The sequence below is a fragment of the Triturus cristatus genome, chromosome 5_1 (genome assembly GCF_964204655.1).
Source record: "Triturus cristatus chromosome 5_1, aTriCri1.1, whole genome shotgun sequence".
In the NCBI taxonomy this organism is placed as follows: domain Eukaryota; kingdom Metazoa; phylum Chordata; class Amphibia; order Caudata; family Salamandridae; genus Triturus; species Triturus cristatus.
In genome coordinates this window covers 69,987,592-70,001,681 of record NC_140587.1, presented here as the reverse complement: position 1 = coordinate 70,001,681, position 14,090 = coordinate 69,987,592, and the positions used below count along the sequence as shown (strand labels likewise).

The 14,090-nt window shown below is 47.2% G+C and overlaps 1 protein-coding gene across 2 annotated transcripts in view; it reads right to left on the bottom strand.

The window, feature by feature from the left end:
• LOC146830203 (uncharacterized) overlaps nt 1–14,090 on the bottom strand; it is a 191,604-nt gene that overhangs the window by 130,291 nt on the left and 47,223 nt on the right. Inside the window, exon 1 of one of the 2 annotated variants that reach the window (XM_085604033.1) lies at nt 6,929–7,191. The exons of the other annotated variant lie outside the window; for it this stretch is intronic. Coding sequence (XP_085460159.1) covers nt 6,929–6,980 — 52 coding nt within the window. The 5' untranslated portion in view covers nt 6,981–7,191. Of the gene's footprint in view, nt 1–6,928; nt 7,192–14,090 lie in introns of those variants that run through there. 2 annotated transcript variants of the gene reach the window in all.

Here is a 14,090-nt window from a genome sequence, read left to right as displayed (position 1 = left end):
TCCCCCTCCACAGGCTCTTCCATATTCCTAGGGGCATCCCTGGCTTCTAACCGGGCCTTCAGCGCCTTGTAATACTCTTCCCTTCTAGTGAGACCTGTGATAGGGACTGTGAAGCGTTTGCAAAAATATTTGAGCTGCTTGGCATTGTAGGTTTCTAACTTCTCTTCTTCCCAGGAGAGATCCTCAGACTCATTGGATCTGGGCTTGCCCATTGTAGCAATAACTGGCAATAGCAATCAAAAATAGAATCAAAACCTCAAAAACGTACGTGGTTATGTTATGGTCTGCACTCACTAGTAGTGTACACTATAATTGCTGTATGCGATCATAAATGCAAGTCCAGATCCCACCGCTGCCACCAATGCTAGAGATGGGGGTCTCTAGTTGGCAATGGCTGGCCACTGTCCAAGTAGGGACCCTTCTTCCTAAGTCAGAGTAAGCAGGCTACACCCTCTGATAACCCCTGCTCAACCCTGTGGTAACGTAGCACGATCAGTTATGCTTCTCTCAGAGGCAGTGTGTGAAGCATTTATGACCATACACAGTAACACAGTGAAGAACACTACAAAGGGACACCACACAAGTAGTTATAAAAAATAAGTATCTTTATATATTGACTTAACACAAGACCAATAACATTAAAAATCCACAATACTAGAAAATAGGGTTACTCTTGAAAGGCTGCAAAAATAGTTCAAGGTCTGCAAAGAGGAGTTCAGTTCAAGGCAGTGGTCTCTGCGACCCTTTTACTCACAAGATACCTGGATTCTGTAGCAAAGCAACCAAAATGTCGCTAAGTCGTTGTAGCGATGATTTTCCTTACGCTAACCAGCGATGCTTTGAATCCTTGCCGCAAGGGAGGATGATGCGCTGATTTGTGTGCAGGACAAGGCGACAAACTTCTATACGCTAAGCCGGCGATGCGATGAAATCCTTGCCACGAAGGGAGGATGATGCGCCGAGCCTGTTGCGTATGCGATCTTGTTGCGATGAAAAGAAATGGCGCTCCGCGAGGGAGCGATGATCCTGATGCGATGCGATGAAAATGGCGAACGCTCGGCGTCCGCGCTGCGATATCGTGAAGCGATGAACTCGATGCGATGATCTTTGGTTAGCGAGCACTTTGAGGCCCGCAAACATGCAATGCGATAATCTTCGGGTTAGCGAGCATTTGGCAGCCCGCAAACGTGTGATGCGATGATCTCCAGTAGCGAGCACTCAGCAGCAGCAGCGCGATGATTTTCCTTACGCTCTTCAGCTGCGGCGGCTCGCTAACGGGCGTTAGCGACGATTTTCAGCACTCTCTTCTCCACAGTAGAACTAGAGGCCCTGGAACTCACAGGAGCCTCACCTGCAGATAGAAATCCTTGCTGGGAGGAAACAGGAGGCTGGTGGTGGAGGCTAGCTCTCTTCTAGCCCTTGGGTGATTGCTGTAGCAAGAATAAAAGTTCCTTCAAAGTCCTTTTCCTCTTCTTCCAAGTCCAGTAGTAACCACTGCAGGCCAGTCCCAGAAACAGCACACAAGCACAGTCCTCTCCTGCAGATTCCTTCAGTTACACGGACAGAGGTTCTTCTTGTTGTCCAGGAGCAATACAAAATGTAGGGATTTCAGCACAGATATTTTTATACCCCAAAAGTCTTTGTTCTCAGAAGCTACAAGTCACTGAACCCAGCCAGAACCAGTTCTGCCCAGCCCTGGAGCACTTTGTTTACCAGGCTGCATCCTTCCTTTCAGAAAGAGGGGGTCTGCCATCAGACGCACAGTGGGAGATGGAGCCAGCATTCACCTTGCCAGGCACAGCCCTGTTCAGGTCCAGGAGCTACCCCTCCCCATACTCCAATGCAGATCTCTCTATTCAACCCAGGTCTGACTCGGCCTGCCCTGTCCCTTCAAAACCAGACAGCCAATACACATAACAGCAGAGCACACTGGAAGGCTTAGGCAAGAAAATACCTACTTTCTAAAAGTGGTATTTTCAAACACAGAATATAAAAATAAACTTCACTAAAAGATGTATTTTAAATATTCTGAGCTCAGGGATACTAAATTTGTTTTTCTGCCATGTTCTATGGGTCAGTTAGGACTATATAATGTAATAGCCAAACCTCCCATTCTGGCCTATGGAGAACAGGTAGCCTTACAGTAGTGAAAAACGAAATTGGGTGTAATTCACTACCAGGACATGCTACACACATCAGAGCATGTCCTACCTTACACATACAATGCACCCTACCATAGGGGTGGCTTACATGATGCCAAGGGAAGGTTCAGGGGCTGGGAAGTGGGTGTACTTCACAGCCAAGATGGCAGTCTAGACTGCACACAGACACTGTAGTGGCAGGTTTGAGACACACTTTACAAGCTGCTTCTGTGGGTGGCGCAAACCAGTGCTGCAGGCCCACTAGCAGCATTTGTTTTACCAGCCCTGGGCACACACAGGCCACGCTTCTAGGGACTAACAGGTAAACCAAATAAGCCAATCATGGATATACCAATTCACATGTCATCTTTACACAGGGAGCATTCACGCTGTGGCACTGAATGGCAGTGGCACAGCGCCCAGAGCATCTATTACCAGCAAAAAACAGAGGAGACAGCAGCGAAAAATGGAAGGGAGACCCACGCCAATGGTGCCAGGTCTAACACCAGGGGTCACGGTTCCACGTCACCCACGATAACAACGGGCCTCAGCTTTGCTGTGGACTCTGGGTAGCCTCGGGGAAGTCTGGAAATCCACCTCTGGTGATGCAAAGACTTCGGCGTCCGGCGGGAGCTTCAGCGATGCAGACCGGTTAGTTGCTTCTCTGGTGCCTGCCAAGCAGGGGAGTCACTCCTTGACCCCAAGGGAGATTTCTTCCATCTTCTAGTCGAAATAGAAAGTCGAAGGCCCAGGATATATGTTGCAGAGTTTCGTCCAGGGTAATCTAAAGTCACAAGGACTGGGTTTCCCTACTTATACTAAGTTTGGGGGTTGGACATACTCTAGGGACCCACCTATGGGAGGGTTTGGAAAGAGGGGTGGTTACACCCATTTCCTTTGTCCAGTTTCACGCCAGAGCAGGGGCAGGTAGCCCCTGCAACTGGTTTGAACTGGACTATGCACAGGGACAGCATACGTGCCCCCAGTGTAGGACTTCAAAGCACCAGAGGGGGCTCCCGCCCAGCCCCAATACACATCTGCCTGTCTTGGGAATTGGTTGCACCTCCCTTCTACAGGAAACCTATTGTCCAGGCCTCCCCTGCCGGAGTTTTGGTCAGCAGCAGGAGGCCAGACCCATGTCTGTGGCAGAGGCATCCATTTTGTGATGCCAGGGCTCAGGAAAGTCCTATCGGGTTTGACCAGTGTGAACATGTCTCTCCCTCTAGAAGGGTGGACTGCTACCCCTGTCGCCAAGAGTATATGGTATGGCACAGAACAGCCATAAGGAAGTATTTCCGAAAGCTGCAGAGGGGCTCAGCTCATGCTTGGGCACCCTCTCACACAAAACCAAGCACTCTGCCTTCAGGATTGTAAGGAGTGACTTATAGGTTTATATGTGTCTGTATATATATATATGTGGATATAGGTAGCCGATACCACTGTAAGGGGTGCAAGCACACCCTTACCCAGGTTGCAGTAGCAGACCTGTGGTGCCATTTTGGAGTGCTTACCAGGGGTGGCATAATACATGCTGCAGCCCTTGGTAGGCCTCTGAGGTACCTATGCCCTAGGTACATAGTATACCATATACTAGGGGCTTATAAGGCACTGCAGAATCCAATTAGATACGTACCTAATGTACATGCAAACCATTTTAGAGAGGAAGCAGCTAGGCTGTGGTCCTGATTAGCAGGGATACAGCCAGACTAAGGTCGAAAAACAGTGAAATACCAGCAAAAAGTGGGGGCACCCATGTGAAGCAGATCCTACTCTCCAACAGTGGGTCATCATCCTTTTCGGGGAGCGGGTAAGCTCGCCTTGGAACATCAGCTTCATCTTCAAAAGTTGGTTCGATAAGGTTGAAAAAGTAATCTTTCACCTTTTTATAGGTTTGAATCCACCAGCTATGGTGTGGAGGTTTAGCCACCATGGTTATGCTAACAGTAAGCAACATCGTGATTGGGTGGGCACAGTTGTGGCTGTAATGCCTCGGTCAGCTGCTTTTCGGCTTTTACTTTCCTGACGGAGGAGTCTGCATGTGATGGAGATAGTGGGGGTTAAGCCCGTCAAACCGCCAACATACAAATGAGGTCTTTCGAGCTGTTCTGGCGGTGGGTGGGTGGAACGCCAATTCTCGATGGTTGAGACACATTCACCAACATATAAATGGGGTCCATTGTCTGTTTTCCGATGATACGCAATAATTCATCTTTGAACAATTATGGGGCATATTAACAAGGGCCAGCAATAATTATCGCTGGCCCCACATAGCGGTAGAAATATTATCGCCGGCAATCGCTGAAAATTATCGCCAGGAAAACGCTATATTAACAATACATAGCACTATGGCGATAATATTTCGGCGATAGCGGTGTTTACCAAGGAACATCGCTGGTTTTCCAGCGATGTTCCATGGAAAAAAACGATAACATTGCTGAGACGACCCTGTGGTCGTATCAGCATAATCCACCTACCATTATTACCATGCCTTAGTCTGGAATTTAACAGACATTAAATTCCAGCGTTAAGGCCGAGGTAGCGCGATTTTTTCTATCGCTGCACCTCCTTGTTAATATCGCGAAGCTGCCTTCACGATATTTTCATGTGTTGTTTTCACAGCCATGCCTTCTTTGCATCTCATTAGCGATGCGAGGCGAGTCTGTGAAAAAACTGGCTCTACATCAAAGAATGATGATATTGCGATATAATTATCGCTGCTTATCGCCCGAAAACGGATGCTAAAGCGGCAATAATTATATCGCCAGCCCTTGCTAATATGCCCCTGCGTTATTTTAACTTTTATCGCTGTAGAGAACCCCTTTTCCCTTTATTAGTTTGTGTCCCCAGGTTCTAGGGAGTCAAGAGGGCCTATTGTCATGAGTGGATGAGTGTGAAACTAAGGGGAAATAGATATACCTATGGCCCTCACTTCAGCTAAACCAGTCCGTAGTGGGCATGGCAGTGTTTACGTAGGTGGTAGAACAGAGGTCTTCAAACTGTGGGGCACGCCCCCCCGGGGGCCGTGGATGGGTTCCCAGGAGTGCATGTAAATGAAGACGGCCTGGAAGTGCGGCGATGTTTATTTGCTGCTTTTGAAGTGAGATCAGAGTGTTGTGGGGCCGAGGTCAGTGAGTGTGCTGTTGGGGCATCGCTGGGCTGTGTCTAGAGTCTTATCTCCAGCACGCCCCAGTTTTTCAAAGGTCTTTAAAGACCATTTGTATATTTACATACCTTTGTAAACTGGTTACAGAGGCTTAGTTTTTTTTCTGGTTCCAGTACCCCCTGGGCCCCAACTGTGCCTATTCCTTACATTTGTATTTTACATTTACTGCCTAAATATGAGAATGCATTTCATGAAAAGGAACATAAAGTAGGGTTGCCAAAAGAAAAATGCCAGCCATGTGTTGTTTAAAGAGCCTGCAAAGACATTGTTTTGAAACTAAATAGGTTTATAGATAACAAAGTATGTATTCATTTGTAATGTGACTTTTCTGTCTTTGTTCTCTTTAATTATCATAGGAACAACCTTGGGTTTTGACTTAAAGGCAGCAAGGCCAAGTCAATATATAGTTAACACAACGAAAGTACTGCCAATGCTGCACTACAGCATTGGCAGAAGCACACTACTCACCCTGTACTCATGTGACACTTCACTCACCTGTCCCCCTCACTGCTCAATCTGCAATCTCACTCAAACAAGCCCGTCACTAACCATGCATTCATTGGTCCCACTCTGCACTTACATCGGCACCCAAATTCATAAGTTCACCTCACTCACCCTGCAGTCACTCCTCCTACCCTACTCTCACACTGTCACATCGCTCGCCGTGCACTCACAGTGATCTCTCTGGACTCACAATGCACGTGCGCTGTTCACCCTATACCTCACCCTGCAGTTACTCCTCTTACCCTACTCACACATAGTCGCATCGCTCACCCTGGACTCATATTGGCACTCCTGCCACCCACACAGTGCAGAGGGTTAATGTGCCTGCTACAAAGAACGTGTACCACGCAGATCACATAACTGAGTGTGAGTAAACTACGAGTAGCACTATAAAAAAAGGAAATGTTTGTCAGAAAGGTGCTATAGAGAGACGAGGGGCACAGAACTAATTTAAGACAAAATCCTAAATTTACTACCATTTTGGTATTCACAGAAGGCACTTACTCATTTCGGTATTCACAGAAGTTAGGAGTCCTAACTTTAGGACTCCTAAATGCCTTCTGTGAATACCGAAAGTCTTAAAATTAGGATTTTTCTCAGTTTAGGAGTAGTATAGTTAGGACTCCTAACTTTAACTTTACTACTCCTAAACTGAGAAAAATCCTAATTTTAAGACTTTCGGTATTCACAGAAGGCATTTAGGAGTCCTAAAGTTAGGAGTCCTAACTTTACTACTAATAAACTGAGAAAAATCCCAAATTTGAATACCAAAACGGTAGAAAGTTTAGGATTTTGTCTTAAATTAGTTCTGTGAATCGGGCCCGAGGTGCCTTGGTGAGTGGTAGCAAGGGAATTCATGGAGAAGGAGGAAATGGGGGGGGGGGCGGGGGGTGCCAAAAAAGACTGTTACACCGTGCGGGACCCGTGGTAGGGCCAGCCCTGCCTGGGAGTGTTAGCCCCCTCCCCACCCAAACTCGGTCTTGTTGCGCCCCTGATCGGAGGTGCCCAGTCTCGTCATCCAAGAGGTGAATCCACGGCGCGGGGTCCTGTGAAGCAGCGCTGATGCACACAGCTCAGGCCTACACTGCTGTATCATCTGGTGAATATGCATGTATCTTACCTGTGGCAGCGAGGAAAGAAGCGACCAGGACAGCGTCCACGACAACTCTCATCTCTGCAGACGGACGGAGCCACCAGATGGAGGAAATGTCAGGGTGTGAGGTCTGTGAGTGATGTCGGCGAGGAGTGTGTGTTTTCTCCTAGCATGTCATGTACGTGTCTGTTGTCTGTGTCACACAGACTGTGTGTATTGTATGATGTCTGTGTCACACAGCAGGCTGTGTGTTATCTGTGTTGTGTGTGCGTGTGAGTACCTCGGCTTCGTGGTGGCCCTGCCCAGCCTGCGCAGGGACAATGGACGGGAAACATCTTGACCAGAGAAACCGGTTTTACTCATGTGACGCGCCTTTCATCGGGAATAATGTTACTTTCAAGGGGCGTTTGCTCAAGCCTCTCCCTCCCAAAAATGTGATTCCAGACTCGCGAACTGAAGACGTAGCAGAGCGACACCAAAATATCTGAATTGACTTGACTCCAATCATTCGATGTACTGAATACTTGAATCATTTCTAGCGTCTGGTGCAGCTGGGGAGCAAAGACCTTCACCCCAGGGTCTGGAGCCGCTCAGGGGGGGTAAACTCGCCCTTACATGTTGGGTCCCCCCCCCTCCCTCTCGCCTAGCTTCCTACAGGCTATGACGTCATCCACACAGTCAGCCATACAGGGCATCGGAACACACGCGCCACCTCACTACTGTCCACCACTTGACTTCTTGGCGCTCTAGATTTCACAATATGCACAGGTTTGTACATTTACAACCAGAAATAATGCTCAGGGTGTTTCTCTTTCAAAAGCAGGTAATAAAACGTGTTTTCCCCACAGAAAAGTCTGATTTTTGTTTTCTTTCACTCACATTAATTTAGATACTCCTCTCACACTCACAGCTCTCCCCTTTTGCCAACAGCTATGAGGGGCTGCTCGACAGACAAATGATGGCAGAAGTCGACAATCATACATGTTCACCTACGCGTCGTCATTGATGTCACAATGCAACATGGTTAACTTGCCCTAGCACATACATGAACATCCTGTGGGAAGCTGGCTCTGTATGCACTGTACCAAAGTAAGATATAGTGTGCACAGAGCCCAGTGGACCCCCAAAGGTAGGCAGAGGTAAAAGTAAGCTTATCAGAGGGCTATGTTAACCGTTTGTTGTACGCACACAGGCAAGAAATGACGACACACGCTCAGTGACTAAATCCGAGACCAATGGTGTACAGGAATATGACTTTTGTATACTTACTTCTCAGAGCCAAAGATACTTTGTTGCTGTAAAATACGTTTTGCAATATCACTGTTTTTCAGCATAAAAAGTGGACACTGTGGGGCATATTCACAAGGGAAGTGGCGGAGTGAGGCGTTAGCCATCATGGCTTAACGCCGAGCTCCGCCACTTCAGAAAAGCAGGGCTGCACCATATTTACAACAATATGGTGCAGCCCTGCGTTTCCCCCTGCGATGGCGCTACACTTAGCAGCCTAGCGCCAACGCAGGCATCCATGCACCATAGTGCAAGGGCGTCTGCGTGCAGAGAAGGATTGTTTATGTACAGGAAGGTCCCCTTCATGCACATAAACAATCTTCAAATGCTGTTTTGTAACTTCTATGTGTGCTACTTAATGCAGCACACATAGAAGTTGCAAAACGCCATTTTAAAACAAGCATTTGCAATGCAATAGGAGTTAGAGCTTTTGGCGTTGCAATGGAAATGTGTTTTACTTATGTGAAAGAGATTGCGAGTACGGAAGTGATAGAAAGGATGAGCGAGATAGTATATAGAGATAGTTATTTGGGTATTTAAGTGAGAGGCAGAGTGAACAGAGAGGATGAGATAGAGAGTAAAAGAGTTAGAGAGAGGAAGAGCTACATGCTGGCGGCAGGGGACACTTGTAAAAAGCATTGTCAGGGAGAAGGTGTAAGTCACTGATTCTATTCTGGCATCACCCTGTGTTGTTATACTTTAGAGATATAGTATTACGATGCCTGGCTGCCGCAATACCGTGAACGCGCAGTCCTTTGACAACATCTCTCTCTTACTTGGTACAGATATGGCAGTCTCACGCCCCTTAATTTCACCCTTTCCTATATGCAGGATTTGCAAGATTGCCTGTGACTGTGTATTGTCTTAATAACACCTGGCAAAGAAAAGGTCATTTGATTCTCCTGCTCATCAGGATTAGAAACCGCTGTATAAATGATATTCTAATATTATACAACCTTAAAATCATAACAGCAATTGCCTCTGAAAACCCATAAACAGTCGGGCAAGGGGAGGGATGCTAGGTGAGGGGGAGTTTGTGTTTCGGTTTTAGGAATATCATTGCCAAAACAGGGAAGAGGCGAGCATTGAGACACATGTATGTCATCTGCGAGGACTGGCTCTTTCCTACTTGGCAGAGTGTATGGTTTTCTTTTTTTTAAAAAAATCGGTAAATATCAGGTTGTTCTGGTTCACTTCCCTGAAAAAATCTTTTCAATGGCGGTGCCAGGTCAGCCGCCTCCACCTCAAATGTACCAGATTTCTGAAGCAGGGCCAGCATGGGACAGTGCTTTCATGAGCAGATAATGACGCGCCCTCTCTGAAGTGCTTGTGGATGCAACATTACTTACCTGTAACAATAGTACAGAAGTCTGGCTTTCATTAAATAATGCTGCCTTTTACACAGCCAAAGAGCAAATGGCGTTAGCCCACTGCACGTTCCCGGTTTGATGTCTGAAAGGAGGTGATTACAGTTACAGTACTGAGTCGACACCCGGGGGGTTGGGTTGTTTTTAGGTCTGGCCTGAGCCAGCGCTTTAGCGCTGCTCTCGCGAGAGCTTTTGTAAAAGGGGGATCTGGAAGTGCAAACTAGTGCTTTTCAGGCCTCAAAATACAGTGCATGTGCGCCGGGCGCGCGCACCATTTGGCAGCCTGAAAAGCACTGCCAGCCCCTCGCGACGCACCATTTTGTTGCCATAGCAACGAAAATGACGCTTCGCGAGTCTTTTTTTTAATGTCAGTCCCCCCGGGGCACAAGCAGGCATCCACTTCTGTCTTTTTGCTACGATCAGCTGTCCTGACAGAAGTGGATGCCTGCTTGTGCCCCAGGGGAACTGCAGGACAGCTGATCGCAGAGGTTTGTCTTCCCCATTTCTCTCTCACGACCTGGCTTTACTACTCCCCTCTCTGCAGCCCCCTTCTCTCAATGCTCCTCTGTCCCTCACCATTTTTGTCCTTGCACTGTCCCACACGTGCCCGCCCTCTTTGTGCCGCTCGCTGAATGTATCCCTGTCAAGCCCTCTTCGTCTTGCACCCTGTTGTCAGCTCTTGTCTGCCATTCATTTCCAGCCAGCCCCTCGCAACACGCTATCCACCCCGCTCCCCCTCTACCTCAATGCTTGATCTGCCTCCTTGACATCCATTTCAAATCCACAGAGGCATGAGACAGGCGCGCAATTCATTAAGCAACTATGGGGTTCGCATTGGTTTTCCTTCATGCACTGCCTTTCTTTTTCACTCCTCCTTGTTCTAAGGGTAGTGCATTGCTGCCGCTCGAGGCACTTCCTCAAAGTAAACAAATAAAAGAAAATGTCATTTAAAGAAAAGCCCAAAATGAACGAAAGAAAACCGGATCAGCTTAAATGGTCTATTTACTATGAAAAAAGTAAAAACTCTCGAGTTTGTCAGTGCGTGCTGTGCTGTCTCGCTAAGATTTTGTAAATATATTTTTTGAAAGAGTTTATTGAGACATACAGAGAGCCGTCCCAAGCACCGCCGAAGCCCCGGAGACAACTGTCACACTAACATTCAAAGATAGCCCTAGAAAACATTCTAAATGACATCACAGACCATAGGCATTCTATTAACTGGAACACATCACCACATTAGCCCACCACGAAATTGTGCTAATCTCGAAGTCCCATCATGCTCTCTGCACACAGATTTGTTTTCCGCCGTTTCAACACAGCAGATGGGCTTTTGCCAACTCTTTCATGTTGCGGCAACATCTTTTGCGTACAAATAAAGCCCAGCCGAGCCTGGTAGGTGGGCTGTCATCCCCCACCGAGCCTCTTCCTGCCTGCTTGTCTCAGATAAAGGCTGGCTCCTTCCTCCCAAATGGGGTCAGGCTGCCTCTGAAATCTGGGACACCTTCTTGCTAAATATTTGTTAACACTTGTTTGCTCGGCCTCCTTCCTGTGCAATATTTTCTGCTTTCCCACGTTTGTTTCCTTGAGGAGTTACACTGAATGATGAGCAGGCACTTTAACTACGTGTGAATGTGATTATGTCTCCCTGGCGCAGTGAAGCGAATAACGTTATAAAGCACAAGCATTGTCAAAGCCAACAGGCATGGATTATGTTAGCTGTCTAACTAATTTGTTCTATTATGTTGCAATGGCTTATGATGTAGTGTGATGTGCTTGGATGCGTGAACAGATATTGCATATACAGACTCCCACGCGCACACAGAAAATATAACTAAAAGCGTAAACACACACACAAAACTCATACCGTCAGACAACACAGAGATGGGCTCACGCAAACACACAACCATGGTTGGTAAATGGTTGGATTTTTGGATGGGTGAGTGGTACGTGGATGAACAGAGAATGACTAGATGTGAGGATGGATGTAGGTGTTTTGTTGCAATGGGAGGCTGCAAACGCGCCCAGCACGTGTCTTCTCTGATGACAACAGGGACATACTTTCATGGTGGTGACAGAGAAGTAGCATGCACAATTCACCCTAGTGTTGCTTGCTGCATCACTTCTGCCTACAACAACTCCCTCAACTCTATTGACATGGGAAGTTTCGGCTACTAAAGCAAGATGGCAGTGGCCAAATTGTCTTAAAGCCCTGGGTATGGCTAACAATGAGGAGAACTTTCTTTGCACTTGTTTACCTGCCTGCAACTTCTGCAACCACCACTAACCACTAATTAACAAAGGAGGCCTCCCACTGCCTGACGCCATGTGTGCTCTTATCTTTCACCCGAATAGTCAGCGGTTTGTCGCTAACCCAGCCCTTTCGCATTCACAGACATTTGTTTGCCTCGGGACCCTGGAGCTCTGCGCCACCCCCAGCTAATTCAAAGGTAGTTCAGTTAAAGGGATAGTGCCATTCTGGTGTTTAACTTTCAGCACCAAGGCAGCAGCAGCGTGTGTAACAGGAGCTGCTAAAAGGTGCGAGAGAGCTACAACTTTGCCTAGTTCTGATTGCAACAAAGCCGTGCCTTTTCCTGAATGATCACTGGTACGTGGTAATTTCCAGTGAATCTGGAACAGGGCCACGAGTCCTTGTCCGTGTCGACTGGGCGCTTTCTGCTTCCAGTGACATAAAATGTCCATAGCACAGTGTCGTTACTGCTTCTATTTTGCTGCCTCCCTGCCTGCCGTGCCCAATAATGAATTTTGGTGGAAAGCAGCTTACAACTCCCGTCCAGACAGCTCTATTCTCTGCTCTACCAGGAAGGGCCAGCCCACGGCAAAATATTTCACAGACAGCTCGCCTCTCGTGTATAATGGCGCCTATTTAAGTAGGTACTGGGGTGATCCGCTGATAACGATAATTTACACTTAGTGAATGCAAGGATTCAAACGTAATATAAACAAGCATTTGCAATGCGAGTTTGAGCTATTGACATTGTAGATTACAATGCCTTTTATTATAAACTCTTGCAAATGATAGGTTTCGCAATGCCTTTTATTTATTTGTTTAAAAAACCAACACATTAATAAAAGGCATTGTAATCTACAATGCCAATAGCTCAAACTCGTGTAAATGCGAGACCTATTGCATTGCAAATGCTTGTTCTTTTTACAACAATTCTGGCTCCAGTCATCTGGTGGCAGGAGTTAGGAAAGCATATGATTTAGAACAGATTCCGGTCTGCAACCTGGCAGGCCTTAATGGCTGTGGCGGCGCCCTTACCTCTGAGATAACAATACTCTGCTTCCATTAGGAGGAGCCAGCACGTCGCATCAGGCAACATTCAAACGAGGAGCTGAGGGCTGACGTCTCAAATCTGTCTTCTAGGGAGGAAGCAAACATTAAAGATGCGCTGGCTCTTTACATGCTACTGCAGTCATTTTACCCACTTCCTTTTTAGGTCTCGCCTAAGCAGCGTGCATGCGCTGCATAGGAGGAGACCTTTAGAAATCGATTCCATTTTTCAGGCAAAAACGTGCACGCATTGCATTTCTTTGAATGGCAACACGTGCACGTTTGGCGATTCCCTTGCGGTAGTGAGCTTTAAAACCATCTGTTTGTAATTAACAGGTGGTTCCTGCTCGCTCCCGCAAGGAAAACAGGCGCAGGCCCCCTCCTCTCTCCCCTTCCGCTGCTGCCTCCTCCTCTCCTCGTTTTTTTCACTTTCAGCACGAGGCGCGCGCGTTTGTTTTATTAAGGATTCCCTTTTTTGCTTTTAAAGAAAATTAATTTCCCGGAATAATTACATATGTGGTTAGAGGTTCTTCCTTATGAGCCGTGCCCTTCTTTCTAAGTTTTTAACGTAATAGGACATAGTGGTTTGCTGAAAATGTGTGCAGGATGGGAGCCCGTGACATTGCACCTTCTCTACTGCAGTCAGACACTAGTGTGTTTTCAGCTGCTCGCTAGCCCACCTCATTGTCACGATGCCTGGGGCAACCAACAGCGGTTGTAAATCTGCTACACTTTAAAATTGGTCGGGTGGTGCTAAACATTTAGATGGTGGCAAACGGAGAGTACCATTTTGCATAGGTACATCAACTGAAGCATACTTTCAAAATAGATAGAGTTGGAGCGTGAGCTTCAGTTACCATAGCTGCAGCTAAGGGAGAAATGTCTTGGCTCTAATGGTCTGGGCAGCCCTTGTGTCTGTCTAGCGGAAGCCAACGGTGGATGCGCCAGCATCCCAGAGCCGGGTCCGGCTGACGTCATCTTGCTGAATGATGAGAGGACCCAGGCCTCGGTGCGGGTCCTTCACGTGTAGCAGCAGTGTGTTACATTACTTCAAGTAAGAAAGACATTCCAATTTTAATGGCTGCACGCGCATGCCAGACTTTTTTCTGGGTATCCTCCTTTCCGTCTAACCTAATTATATTAATTTTTGTGAGCTGCATTAGGTTTTGAGTTTGCAACTTTTTAGATTCTGTATCGCGTGGGTGCTGCTGCGGCAGAGTGCATCAATGCAGACACGTTC